At 37.6% G+C, this 13,659-nt stretch overlaps 1 protein-coding gene and 1 pseudogene across 1 annotated transcript; both read left to right on the top strand.

Moving 5' to 3' along the window:
* The first annotated feature begins 5,888 nt into the window (after positions 1-5,888).
* Positions 5,889-7,148, top strand: LOC104241188 (taxane 13-alpha-hydroxylase-like; annotated as a pseudogene).
* A 329-nt stretch (positions 7,149-7,477) lies between these two features.
* LOC138872624 (beta-amyrin 28-monooxygenase-like) lies at positions 7,478-8,460 on the top strand. Its single transcript, XM_070150973.1, has 2 exons — positions 7,478-7,722; positions 7,843-8,460. Exons 1-2 carry the CDS (start codon positions 7,480-7,482, stop codon positions 8,146-8,148), a joined length of 549 nt encoding a protein of 182 aa, XP_070007074.1. The 5' UTR covers positions 7,478-7,479; the 3' UTR covers positions 8,149-8,460.
* The last annotated feature ends 5,199 nt before the right edge of the window (positions 8,461-13,659 follow it).

The raw sequence follows: 13,659 nt of genomic DNA, 5'->3' as shown, positions 1-13,659 counted from the left end.
AGTCCCCGGACCCCCCTCATGACCAAACCATGCTTGGTTTGGTCCGAATCTGACCAGGGAAACATGAATCCCAGATCTGATTTTTTGAACCCTAGGGTTCCTCGTGACTGGTCTGTATCCGTTTGAGCCAAAGTGTTTAGGGTCTAATGGACTTTAGTCGAAGTGTTCTCAGTGAGAACACTTCGATTAAAGCCCTTTCAACCCCAAGGAGGTTCTTTTCAAGTACAAGTTTGGTCTTCTGATTTTTCCAAGGATTTTTAAGGTAAGTTTGTTTCTCTTTGCTTTATTCATGTCATGTGTTTGTTAAAGGTCCGTTTGTATGGCCGAAATGTTTTGTTCAGTTTGCGTTTCGGACTTTCATCAACTGTAGTTGTCCACCTTGCCCGGGCCCTTGCATTTGGTAAAGTCCTTCTTCATTCACTAATAATGTTTGTGTGGTTAAACTGCATAGTTAGTTGAATTCGAAATTGGTCGATTATTTAGTTCCCAAGGGCATTTTGTTTTGACAGTGTAATTTGAATCGCATGTTTGATACTGTTAGATTTCTAATCCTTGGCTTTGATTGTATATGTTGTAATTAGTATAGTCGATTCGATACATGCCGTCGAATAGTTTTAGCTATTTGAATGGTAACATTTTGATTTGTCTTGATGAACATTGTTTGAATCAAATTGAGAATCAACTATAGCTACTTATAATTGATGTATTTGAATCAGAAATATAAAAGGATTGACTTTTGTAACTGCAATCTGAATTGGAGGGCATGTGCACTTGTGCACAACATGTGCATTAAAGGCCCTTTTCGGATTAAAATAGTTTGACAGCATATGCTGTCAGATTATATTCCTGATGCCCATGTCTGCTTTTAGTTAATAAAATGGGAAAGAGGACTGTCAGGGAATCTCATGGGGGATTTGATTTTTTAAACATTGATTGGAAAGACAGTAAGAAAGGGAGGGGGTTCTGATTTTCTAACAGGCTGTTAAAGGGTTGATTTTAGGCTTATAAAAGAAAGGAACTTCCATTAGAAAAAGGGGGACTGGATTGATTTTGAAAACAAAAATTTTGAAAAAGGAAAAGGCAGGCAGATTTTTAGACTAAACTCAGACTTTTGGAGATTTGATTGTTAGATATATACAGACGCCTACGAGAGAGGAAAAAATACAGAAAATCAACAACTGTTTCTTCCTTGTTTGTGTGATTCTCAGTTTGTTCAACCTGTTCAATCAACTCTAAGGGTAAAATGCGCAAGGGGAGTTTTTCCAATTTAAGTGACAATATTCGAAATGAGATTATTTATTTAATTCAGAGTCGCCACTTGGGAAAGGTTTGGTTTTTGGTGTCCCAAGTCACCGGTTTATCTTGAATCCCAAATCGAGGAAATTTTCAACTTTTCCAAATGAAGTCTGCGAACCAGAAATTCTAAGTAAGGAATTCTGTTGACCCGAGGGAAGGTGTTAGGCACCCTCGAATCCCGTGGTTCTAGCACGGTCGCTTAAATTGTTATAATGGCTAAATATCTGATTTAAATACATGTTGTGACTTATGTGCTTTTATTAAGTTTAAACCGCTTTTATTATTATCATTTATTTTTTATAGAATTGCAACGTCGTGAAAATGCATCTCGAACCACGTCGCAATCAATGCACTCGTAGTTATTAATACATTTCGACTCCATCGAGATTTGAATTTGGGTCACATAAATGCGCACCCGAATTTAAGAATGTAATTTAATTAAGCCGCGCCTAGAGAGTCTAACGCGTTATTATCTTTGGGGAAGGCCATGAAATTCACTAAACGGCCTGTCCTGAATTCTAAATATTTATTTATGGTTAGTTATTGAGGGCCCCGCAATTTGCATTTTTATTTGGCGAGGCTCGTCTCATTATTTTAGAAAAGGATGTCCTAAAGCGACTACATTTCTATTACATTTGTCTCTAAAAATAAAAGAGAAAGACCAAACTTACTTGTTTAAGCAACCACATACTAAATATCTACTATGTTTGACGAATCCGAATTTTGTTTGATTACCTAATTGGTTGTTTATGAGATGAGAATTACCTCATGCCTTGTCTTCAAGGAGTGAATGAACTTTGTTAATTTGCTAAGGGGGATTGCAAGCAAACTAATAACGTACACTAAATTTACATTAAAACGACCTTCCAGTTTGAATTTTAAAACTAGCTCATTTGGGCTTGATAAATGAGATCAGTTGTTTATTAGGAAAACTACTATTAATTGAACTCAAAAAGTAGTCGCATTATTTCGAAACAGTGAATCTATATCGAAACCCATATCGAACCTATATAGGAACAAGTAATCTAACGAGAGGGTTGGCATACATGGCCATCCTGTTAAAGTAACACCACATGAGAATTAGCTTGGGGTACATTTATCTTGAAATTAAATGGAACCAAATATAACAGATTTGACAGTTCAAAAGTCTAGACAAAATACATACAGATGCTTGCCACGATTCTATATTATACTGTCATAGCTAAATCGAAACCTAATGGTTATACACATTGAAAATACGTATGATCTAACAAACAATATTATCTGATATGTCAATCAAGATGTGCATAACTCATACAGAGCAATCGTGGTTGGAACTAACTTAAACAAATACAGACCCAGCTACCATTCAAACTATTTTTTTGAACACAAGGATTGTAAAGTAAACAGATGTTCATTTCTTTATTTCAGCTTCAAACTTCAAACTTTCAGCCAACAAGGTTTCAGGAGTGTGTACCTGGGAATGCTTACAATCGAAGAAGAAAGGAAGTCAATAGAATGACAATGGCAACAGAAACAGCATCAGTAACAACAGGTAACAAATAGAACAGCTCCCAGTGCAAGATACAGTTAGAGCCGATGGAAAAATGGCAGAAAGACAGCAGCAAATAATGCAGTAGAAACAAAGCTCCAAGACAGACCGAATCCAGGAGAAACAAACAATGTGAATCAACCAATGAACTCAGCTGATACTTGAAAGAAAACAGAGTTGATTGAACAGGTTGAACAAACTGAGAATCACACAAACAAGGAAGAAACAGTTGTTGATTTTCTGTATCTTTTCCTCTCTCGTAGGTGTCTGTATATATCTAACAATCAAATCTCCAAAAGTCTGAGTTTAGTCTAAAAATCTGCCTGCCTTTTCCTTTTTCAAATTTTTTGTTTTCAAAATCAATCCAGTCCCCCTTTTTCTAATGGAAGTTCCTTTCTTTTATAAGCCTAAAATCAACCCTTTAACAGCCTGTTAGAAAATCAGAACCCCCTCCCTTTCTTACTGTCTTTCCACTCAATGTTTAAAAAATCAAATCCCCCATGAGATTCCCTGACAGTCCTCTTTCCCATTTTATTAACTAAAAGCAGACATGGGCAGCAGGAATATAATCTGACAGCATATGCTGTCAAACTATTTTAATCCGAAAAGGGCCTTTAATGCACATGTTGTGCACAAGTGCACATGCCCTCCAATTCAGATTGCAGTTACAAAAGTCAATCCTTTTATATTTCTGATTCAAATACATCAATTATAAGTAGATATAGTTGATTCTCAATTTGATTCAAACAATGTTTAGCAAGACAAATCAAAATGTTACTATTCAAACAGCTAAAACTATTCGACGACATGTATCGAATCGACTATACTAATTACAACATATACAATCAAAGCCAAGGATTAGAAATCTAACAGTATCAAACATGCGATTCAAATTACACTGTCAAAACAAAATGCCCTTGGGAACTAAATAATCGACCAATTTCGAATTCAACTAACTATGCAGTTTAACCACACAAACATTATTAGTGAATGAAGAAGGACTTGACCAAATGCAAGGGCCCGGGCAAGGTGGACAACTACAGTTGATGAAAGTCTGAAACACAAACTGAACAAAACATTTCGGCCATACAAACGGACCTTTAACAAACACATGACATGAATAAAGCAAAGAGAAACAAACTTACCTTAAAAATCCTTGGAAAAATCAGAAGACCAAACTCGTACTTGAAAAGAACCTCCTTGGGGTTGAACGGGCTTTAATCGAAGTGTTCTCACTGAGAACACTTCGACTAAAGTCCATTAGACCCTAAACACTTTGGCTCAAATGGATACAGACCAGTCACGAGGAACCCTAGGGTTCAAAAATCAGATCTGGGATTCATGTTTCCCTGGTCAGATTCGGACCAAACCAAGCATGGTTTGGTCACGAGGGGGTCCGGGGACTGTCTGGAGTCGATTGGTGTAAGTCAGGTTCCGACTCGAATCTTCAAATGAAGATTCGAGAAGGTGGGAGGGGATTCGAAATGTGTAGTTGGTGGATTTGGGTCCAGGACGGTGAGGAGCATCTATGGTGTTAAGGAGGGGGGCACCGACGTCCATGCCGCCGGCTTTCATGGCGAAGGTATACAGGGGCGGCTAGGGTTTGGAGGACTGAGGTCTGTGGAGGGGACGACTAAGGCCTGGGGGTTCGGATAGGGGGGGCAGGGTAAAGGTTATAGGCTTATATAGTTAGTGAGAGATCGATTCTTGGCCGTTGGATGTGGTGAGATGAAGGGTCAAGATCTTTTGGCTGATAGGGAACGGTGTCGTTTCAACCTAAAGGGGTTTGGGTCGGGCCGGGTGGAATGGGTCGGGTTTTTTTTATGGGTTATGGGGAAGTGATCTTGGCCGTTGATCAATCTGAGATCAACGGCCCAGATCAGGCACGACCCAAACGACGCCGTTTGAGATAGTTAGGGGCTGAACTGGACTGGACCAGGTAATTTTGGTTTTGGATTGGGTTGTTTGGGCTTGTTTGTTTTAAAATCGGACTGGCCCAAGTCCGAAACTCTTTTTTTTTTTTTAATTCCTTAAATTAATTTGCCAAATAATACCATGTAAAACATTGGACAACAATTATCACACAATTAACATTTAATTATACTAAACACTTAATGACAAAATACAATGAAGGATGCACACATTTTATTTTTCTTTTAATAAACGGATTACGGTTCACACGACATATAGATATATATATATTTTTTTTATGTTTTTTTTTGAATAAAACAACCACGGGCAAAATCACAAATAACTAGCAAAAAAATGCCACGTAAAAATCCAGCAAATGTACAGCAAGACCAATTGCTATTATTTTGTTTCTTTTGGAGTGATTGTCGCGTAAAACAAAAATCACGTGCTCACACTAAGTCCCATACATAAGCCCAGGGGCGTTTTACGAGTGCTCCACCCCGGGACGAGTCTCGAGCGAGTCCCAATTCTGCCTTTTAAAATAGAGCTTTTCATGAGGCATCTGGCAGTGTTACTGCGTTAAATTATTCTCCAATCTCTATGTAGATCACAAGTAGTACTAATTAAGGGTATGTTTGGTTTCTTAAAAAATAAATGATTTTTTTACTTATTTTATGGTGTTTGATTAGGTAAGTGAAAATGTTTTTTGAAAAATATATAATTTAGATAAATACTATGGGAGATAAAATAGATAAGGGCGGGGAAGATGGTAGGTCCTGATCTAGGGAGCCGGGGTGGGTGGCTAAGGGTAGACGAATGAGGCTCAGATTTGTCGCCACAAACAATGAGGCACATGAAATATAAAATAGTATCAACTAAAATTAAAAGAATAGAAATATTGCTGATGAAAACCAGCAGATCCAATCCATCAATGTGACTTAGTAAAGATTCCATCACCGCTGTCATCATATTGTTGAACCAGAGGGTACTTGCTTTAATTAATTATTTAAAAAAGAAAACAAAGCTTAAAAATTAATCGCACGTTTTACGAAAATAAATTCTTTTTGGACAAGTTGGTTGAGTGAGAATCACATTAGAAAGTATAGTTTGATATCTGCATATTTTTCTCTCAACATACCAACAGAGCTAACATACCTTTCCAGAAACCAACAAAGTCAACTACACACAACATTATAAGTCTGAAATTTGTAGTCTAAATTCTTTGCCTCTAATCTCTTTTGCTTTTTATCTCAATCATGAACATTATCTTAACTCTTCTCCAATTCTTGTCCCAATCTTCCTCCTCTTCGTTCAGAAGAGAAGAACATCAAAAAGAGTTCCACCAGGATCACTTGGATTACCAATCATCGGTCAAAGCCTCGGCTTGCTACGGGCAATGAGAGCGAATACAGCAGAGAAATGGCTCGAGCAAAAAGTACAAAAATATGGTCCTATCTCAAAATTAAGCCTCTTTGGCAAACCCACTGTATTCATTTATGGACAGGCTGCTAACAAGTTTCTATTCACTAGTGATTGCACTGTCCTCAGTAATGCACAGACACAATCAGTCAAGAGGATTTTAGGCGATCGCTGCCTTTTGGAACTCAACGGTGAAGATCATAAGCGCGTTAGAGCTGCTCTTGTATCATTCTTTAAGCCAGAAAGTCTCAAGCTTTATGTTGGAAAGATGGAAGAAGAAGTCAGAATTCATCTTCAGAAGCACTGGAAAGACAACCAAATAGTTAAGGTATGTCACGCAGTGGCGAAGCTACATGGTCACAAGTGTAGTCAGTTGACCATCACAAGGGTAGTCAGTTGACCATCCTTTATCGAAAAATTGCACTTGTATATAGGTAAAATATTACGTTTTAGAGGTATATAATACATATTGAAGCCACTTTGTTGGGAATGCATTAAGCTTAGGCATTAACAATTGACTTCTATATATGGTGTTGATTGATTGTAGGTATTACCTTTGATGAAGACACTCACCTTCGACATTGTTTGCTCTCTCCTTTTCGGGCTTGAACATGGAACACGAAGAGACCAAATGGTTCACTGCTTCGAGCGGATGATGGAAGGAATGTGGTCAGTTCCTATAAATTTGCCCTTTACACGCTTCAACCGCAGCCTCAAGGCAAGCACAGATCTCCGCAAAATGATGCAACAACTCGTATGTGAGAAGCGCTATGCGTTTGAGCACAATTCAGCTTCATCACACCAGGACCTTTATCACCTGTTTGCTCAGCATCCGCGGAGAACAACAAAGAGCTTTTATCTGAAAAAGAGATAGTTCACAATATCACACTAATTATGGTTGCTGGACATGACACTTCATCCATCTTGATAACCTTCATGATAAGAGTTTTAGCTAAACATCTATGCCGCTGTCCTTAAAGGTAAGAACTAAGAACTCCTCTGAATTTCATTCTGAGTTATCTTTCTATGCTTTGGGCTCAATTTCATGTATGGTCACTCAACTTTACCCAATTATAACAATAAAGTTGCGAAACTACTTTTCGTCACTCTAAAGCAATTCAACTTTACCCACTATAACAGTAAAGTCACTAAACTACCCATTATAATAGTAAAGTCACAAAACTTTATCAATTATCATAGTAAAGTCACCTTGATGGTTATATTTTGTTGTTACCGTGGATAAAGATTACTATTATATTGAATAAAATTTAGTTACTCTCAATGTGACAAAAGATAGTTTTGTGTCTTTACTGTGACCACGCATGAAATTAAGCCTATGCTTTACGGCTTCCCTAAATAAGCTCCGTGAGTTCACAGAACAAGAAGAGATTGCACAAAGCAAGTTACCAGGAGAGTCCCTAACTTGGGAAGACCTCAGCAAGATGAAGTATACCTGGAGAGTGGCGATGGAGACGCTCCGAATGGTTCCTCCTCTTTTTGGAGGTTTCAGGCAGGCTGTAAAAGACATTGAGTACGGCGGCTACCTCATTCCTAAAGGATGGCAAGTAAGATCAAAACCCTCTGTCTTTGATCTTCCATTCTTCGATATATAATAATTTTGATAGCCTTTTGTTTCCTTATCATATCTGATCAAAAGTTAACCACTGATTAATGGCCGCACGTAGATATTCTGGGTAACAGCTATGACACATATGGATAACAGTATTTTCCAAGAACCAGAGAAATTTGATCCAGCGCGCTTTGAGAACCAAGCAACGTTGCCCCCTTATAACTTTATTGCATTCGGAGGGGGAGCCCGTGTATGTCCTGGATATGAGTTTGCAAAGATTGAAACTTTAGTAACAATCCATTACTTAGTAAGGCATTTCACATGGAAACTATGTTGTACAGAGGATACCTTCAGTAGGGATCCAATGCCAACACCAAATCAAGGTCTTCCCATCCAAATAATTCCCGAGAAACCTCTCTAATTCAATGAATTAATCCTTGCCTTGGAGCTGTACAACTTTAGAATAGAAAGTTTGAAGGCTGAAATTTAGACGTGAAAGATTAATGAAGTTGTAATGGACATAATACTTCATCTTTTCTCCTTATTCTAATGTATTTTGCATTTGGGTAATTTTTTTCGAAAAATGTTTTGGGGTTACAGAACTTTACCATAGAAAATTGAGTGATTAGAAATATTGACATTTTATACAACTCTTTTTCTTATGAACAAGTTCTTTGGGGTTCCTTCACTATAAGTCTAACTTACCAAACACGAGCGACTTTTCAAGCAAACACTATGGTCTGTACAACATCTAAGGAGCATTCAAAGATCATGTTATGGTTATTGCAAGAAATGGAACTTGCGTCCCACATCAGTACTACAAAGTGCTGATGTGGGGTTTATATAGCCTTGTGCTCTCCCACTTCTATAGCTAGCTTTTAAGGTATGGTTATCCCTAGGTTGTATCATACTTAACTTTTTACATGCATTCTAGAATAAGAGCACCATGTACGGCCATGAACGGCCTTTTATGCAATTGTACAACACCACCAAGAACTCATGAGTAAAAAATTATTATGCACTTTATGGGGAAGATAAGGAAAACATTGTTAACAACCTTGAGATTTGTAATATATACAGAAAGTGTTCCACCTTCTCGTCTAAAACCTTAAGTTAAAGAAGGCATTTGAAAAATTTGGCCATTTAGCGTGTTAGGTGTTGTCCTAATTTTCTTACCATATTTGGTTTTCCTATCTCATGAAGGAAAAGACAACATATTTACCATAATAGGCTTTTTCTTTTCCTAAATGGAAAATATAAGTCTTTCATATTTGGCTAGTCCTTTTTCTTGTAGGAAAATATTTGGACTTCTATAAATTCAGGATCCTTCCTTCTCATTCAGTAGCATCTACAATGTAGCCATATTGGGCTTGAGAGTCGTGTTTAGGGGGAGAACTTTACGGGACACATGTTAGTGCGTCACTTGTGTTTGCCTCTTCGTGAGGTTGTTCTCTCAATATTTTGTACTCTCTTTTTATATAGTGAATTGCTCATCTCCGTCGTGGATGTAGGTCAGTTGACCTAACCTCGTTAGATGTTTGTGTCTCTTTTGGTATATTTCTCTTTGTTGTATGATTTATTGTCGTTCAAGATTTGTTTGCTAGCTTCTGCATGACATATGATTTTTTCGATCCTAACAAGTGGTATCAGAGCCTTGGTTATTTATCCAGGTTTTTACGGAATGGAGGTGAATATGAGTAAGATGATATGTTTAAATGGGAGAAATTATAATGTTTGGAGAAGCAAGATGACAGATTTGTTGTTCGTGAAGAAGATGCATCTACCCATTTTTGCAGCTCATAAACCCGAGAGTATATCTGATGAAGATTGGGATTTCGAGCACCACCAAGTATGTGGATATATATGACAATGGGTTGAAGATCAGAGTGTAGTATCAGTACAACCGACCCCATGTACTTGTATGTGCCGAGCCTAACCTCGATGAGGTAGTAACGAGGCTACGACGGGGCAATTACAATATAACCTACATACAATGTATAATAAAAGCAGAAAGAAGAACATGCCAAAATAAGTAGTATCTTGCAAGGAACAAATACAGAACTCAAGTGTCTCATCAATACCCAGCTATAACCAATACTTAAGTGAAATGCAAAACTACAAAGTGACTTACACAGTAGAAGAAAGATACATAAACACATAAATTGATGCGGCGCGCATCCGATCCCACCATACAATCAATATCAATATGAATATTCACCCTTTGTTACTCAATATCAATCCACCCTTATTCCTTCTGTTGCGGCGTGCAACCCGATCCCACCGTATAATAGCAATTCACCCTTATTCCTCCTGTATATATCCCCTTTATTCCTCATGTTGCGACGCGTAACTCGATCCCACCATATAATAGCATTTCACCCTTATTACTCCTCAATATATCACCTTTATTCCTCTTGTTGCGGCGTGCAGCCCGATCCACTATATTAGTACCAATTACACAATAAAAATAGAAATTCCACAATTTAACTCAAAACTCTCCACAATATTTAAACCTCAAACCAAAGCATACGGAAAGATTGTACATTATGAAACTTCACACAAATAATACTACTCAGCGAAACCAATTCGAAATATACCATAAAATACTGATAAACCAGCTTAAGCCAATAATATGAGACAATGAAATTACGGGACATCTAATACCTTCAACAACTAAAGACAATATCGGACAAGTAGTAATTAAGCATGAAAATACTAGTAAAACATGTAGCAGCTAAGGCAGGAAAACAACAAAATAAGAACGGGAAGAAAACAGGAAAAACAGATAAATTGGCAGCGCATAGGTACTCGTCACCTCATCTATACGCTACTCACATGGATTTTCACATAGCAAATTAAGTCAAGGAGTCCAAATCCCTTGAGTCAAAGTTAGACACAACACTTACCTTGCTCCAACAACCAACTCCAACCTTAATCACCACTTTTCCCTTCACATAAGCCTCCGAACCAATAGAATCTAGCAAATTACCAACCAAACAATTCAATCTACCATAGGAACTACCCACAATTGCAAGGAATTCAATTTAAGCCATTTTTTAAAAAGTCAACAAAAGTCAACACCCGGGCTCGCTTGGTCCAAACCCAAAATTCAGACCAAAACCCGATTACCCATTCACCCCGAGCCCGGATATATAATTGATTTTGGAATTCGACCTCAATTTGAGGTCTAGATCCCCAAATTTCGAAATCCCTAGCTTCTACCCAAAAATCCCCAATTTCACCATGAAAATCTTAGATTCTAGGTTGAAATCTTGTAAAATAAAGTGAAAGATTGAAATAAACTAGTTTAGAATTACTTACCTATGATTTGGGGAAGAAATGGTCTTTGGAAAATCGCCTCTTGTGTTTTAGGTTTTGAAAAATTGAAGAATGAATGAAAAATCCCGTTTTCCAACTATTTGTTCAGCTGCAGATATCACATTTGCGATATGGGGTATAAATATTATTTTGGATATGTACCGGGCTCCGGAACCTACCAACAAGATCAAACATTAACCAAATTCTTAAAACCATTTAATTTTTAGTCTTTCAATTTTCATCAAAAATTCATTTATTGAGCTAGGGACCTCAGAATTTGATTTCGGGCATACGCCCAGGTCTCATATTTCGATGCAGACCCACCGGGACTGTTAAAATACGAGTTCAGGTCTGTTTACTGAAAACCTTGACCGAAGTCGACTAAATCAAATTTTAAAAGCAAAAATTTTTATTTTATTAACTTTCAACATAAAAACTTTCCGGAAATACGCTCAGACTGCGCACACAAATCGAAGAGGAATAAAATGAGGTTTTAAAGTCCTCAAAATACAGAATCAAGTTCTAAAACATAAGATGACCTTTTGGGTCATCACAACTCAAGTAACTACTTCGAATGCTCCTGAAATCTCTCTTAGAAGATCTACAAGGGAGAAGCAAAATTTCATGCGCTATCCTCCTGATGAATATGTACTTTTGACTGACATGGGAGAACCTGAGAGCTATGATGAAGCCATGCAATATACTCAAAAAGATCAGTGGATAGAAGCCATGGAAGATGAGATGAAGTCACTCTATGAGAATGTCACATATGAGTTAGTGAAATTGCCGAAAGGTAAGAGAGCTTTATCTAACAAACGAATATTCATAATAAAGCAAGATAACCATACCTTTGGGCCTAGGTACAAGGCGAGGTTAGTTGTTAAAGGTTTTGGCCAGAACAAGGGAGTTGACTTTGATGAAATTGTCTCCCTTGTTGTGAAGATGTCTTCTATTCGTGTGGTTCTAGGTTTAGCCGCGAGTCTAGATTTAGAGGTTGAGAAGATGGAGGTCAAGACTGCTTTTCTTCATGGTGATTTAGATGATGAGATTTATATGGAGCAACCTTAGGACTTTGTAGTTAAGATTGCAGATAAGCATGCGTTTTGCAAAATATTGGCAGGCGTGAAACCTATCAATAGTTCCTCTACTTGAAGACACATTTGGCCCCTTGGCTGGAGGGGGAGTTTATTGGGCACATCACTATGTTCTCCAGCCAAAGGCCCAATGGTCTAATCCTATTCTCTTTTGGTTTCCATTCCTATTCGAAATTGGATTCGGTGTTTATTCCTATTTGAGTGGATTTTGGCTTCAAGAGAAACCACCGCTCATAATCTATAAATAGGACAATTTTGGAGAATTATTCTATGCTCATTGGTACAAGTTTGAAAGATTTAAGCACATAAGAGTGGTTTTTGAGAGAGCTTTCATCAAGAGAGAAGAGAGAAGAAAAGTATTTGTTTTTGCTGCAGATTTTTATTCTGACCAACCAACTTCAAATCACGTTTTCCGATTCGCTAACCGTTGGATCGGGTTAATTTTGACTGAGTATTTGTAACATCTTGGTCTTGGATTTGAACGACGGAGATCGGATTTGGAGGCTCGTAGCATCTGATTTCGAGCCTCGAATATCAGCATCGTTTTTGTGGATTCTCCTCTTTCTTAAATTGAGTAGTTATTGCTATTATTGCTATTGTTGCTCCGTGTTTAATATTTGTTGTGTAGCCAATTTGGAGAACTTTTGTAACCCTCTTATTGTTATAGTGGAGTTTTTAGTTCTTTGTAATACCGTGGTTTTTACCTTCGATTTGAAGGGTTTTCCACGTTAAAATTTGGTGTTCTTTATCTTCTTTATTTTCGGGTTTGCCTCTTCCTCGACATACAAGTGTTATCAGAGCAAGGTTGAAAATAGGTTCCTCTTAGCGGGTTCAGTTTTAGCTACAACATATTTGACGATACTTGTAATTTTTGTCTGAAAAATTTGATCGGTGTGCTACACACGTTGAGACAAACTTTGTGGTGGAAATTTAGAGATGCGACATGTTGAAGGCTATGTCTAGAAGGTGGATCAAGTTTATTTTGTCAGAAAATTCAGGCTAAGGGGGAGAATTGTTAGGTGTTGTCTTGATTTTCTTACCATATTTGGTGTTCCTATCTCATGAAGGAAAGGACAAAATATTTACCATAATAGGGTTTTTCTTTTTCTAGATGGAAAATATAAGTCTTCCATATTTGGCTAGTCTTTTTTCTTATAGAAAAAAGTTTGGACTTCTATAAATTCAGGATCCTTCCTTTTCATTCAGTAGCATCCACAATGTAGCCATATGTGGCTTGAGAGTTGTGTTTAGAAGGATAACTTTACGTGACAAGTGTTAGTGTGTCACTTGTGTTTGCCTCTTCGTTAGGTTGTTCTCTCGATATTTTGTACTCTCTTTTTATATAGTGGATTGCTCAGGTCAGTTGACCGAACCACGTTAGATATTTGTGTCTCTTTTGGTATATTTCTCTTTGTTGTATGATTTATCGTCGTTCAAGATTTGCTTTGCTAGCTTCTGCATGACACCTGATTTTTTCGGTCCGAACTTAGCGTCCAGTAGTGATTGGACTTTTGTGTTTT

The sequence above is a fragment of the Nicotiana sylvestris genome, chromosome 7 (assembly GCF_000393655.2).
Source record: "Nicotiana sylvestris chromosome 7, ASM39365v2, whole genome shotgun sequence".
In the NCBI taxonomy this organism is placed as follows: domain Eukaryota; kingdom Viridiplantae; phylum Streptophyta; class Magnoliopsida; order Solanales; family Solanaceae; genus Nicotiana; species Nicotiana sylvestris.
Note: the sequence above shows the minus strand (reverse complement) of the source record. Positions and strands in the feature narration are given on the sequence as shown.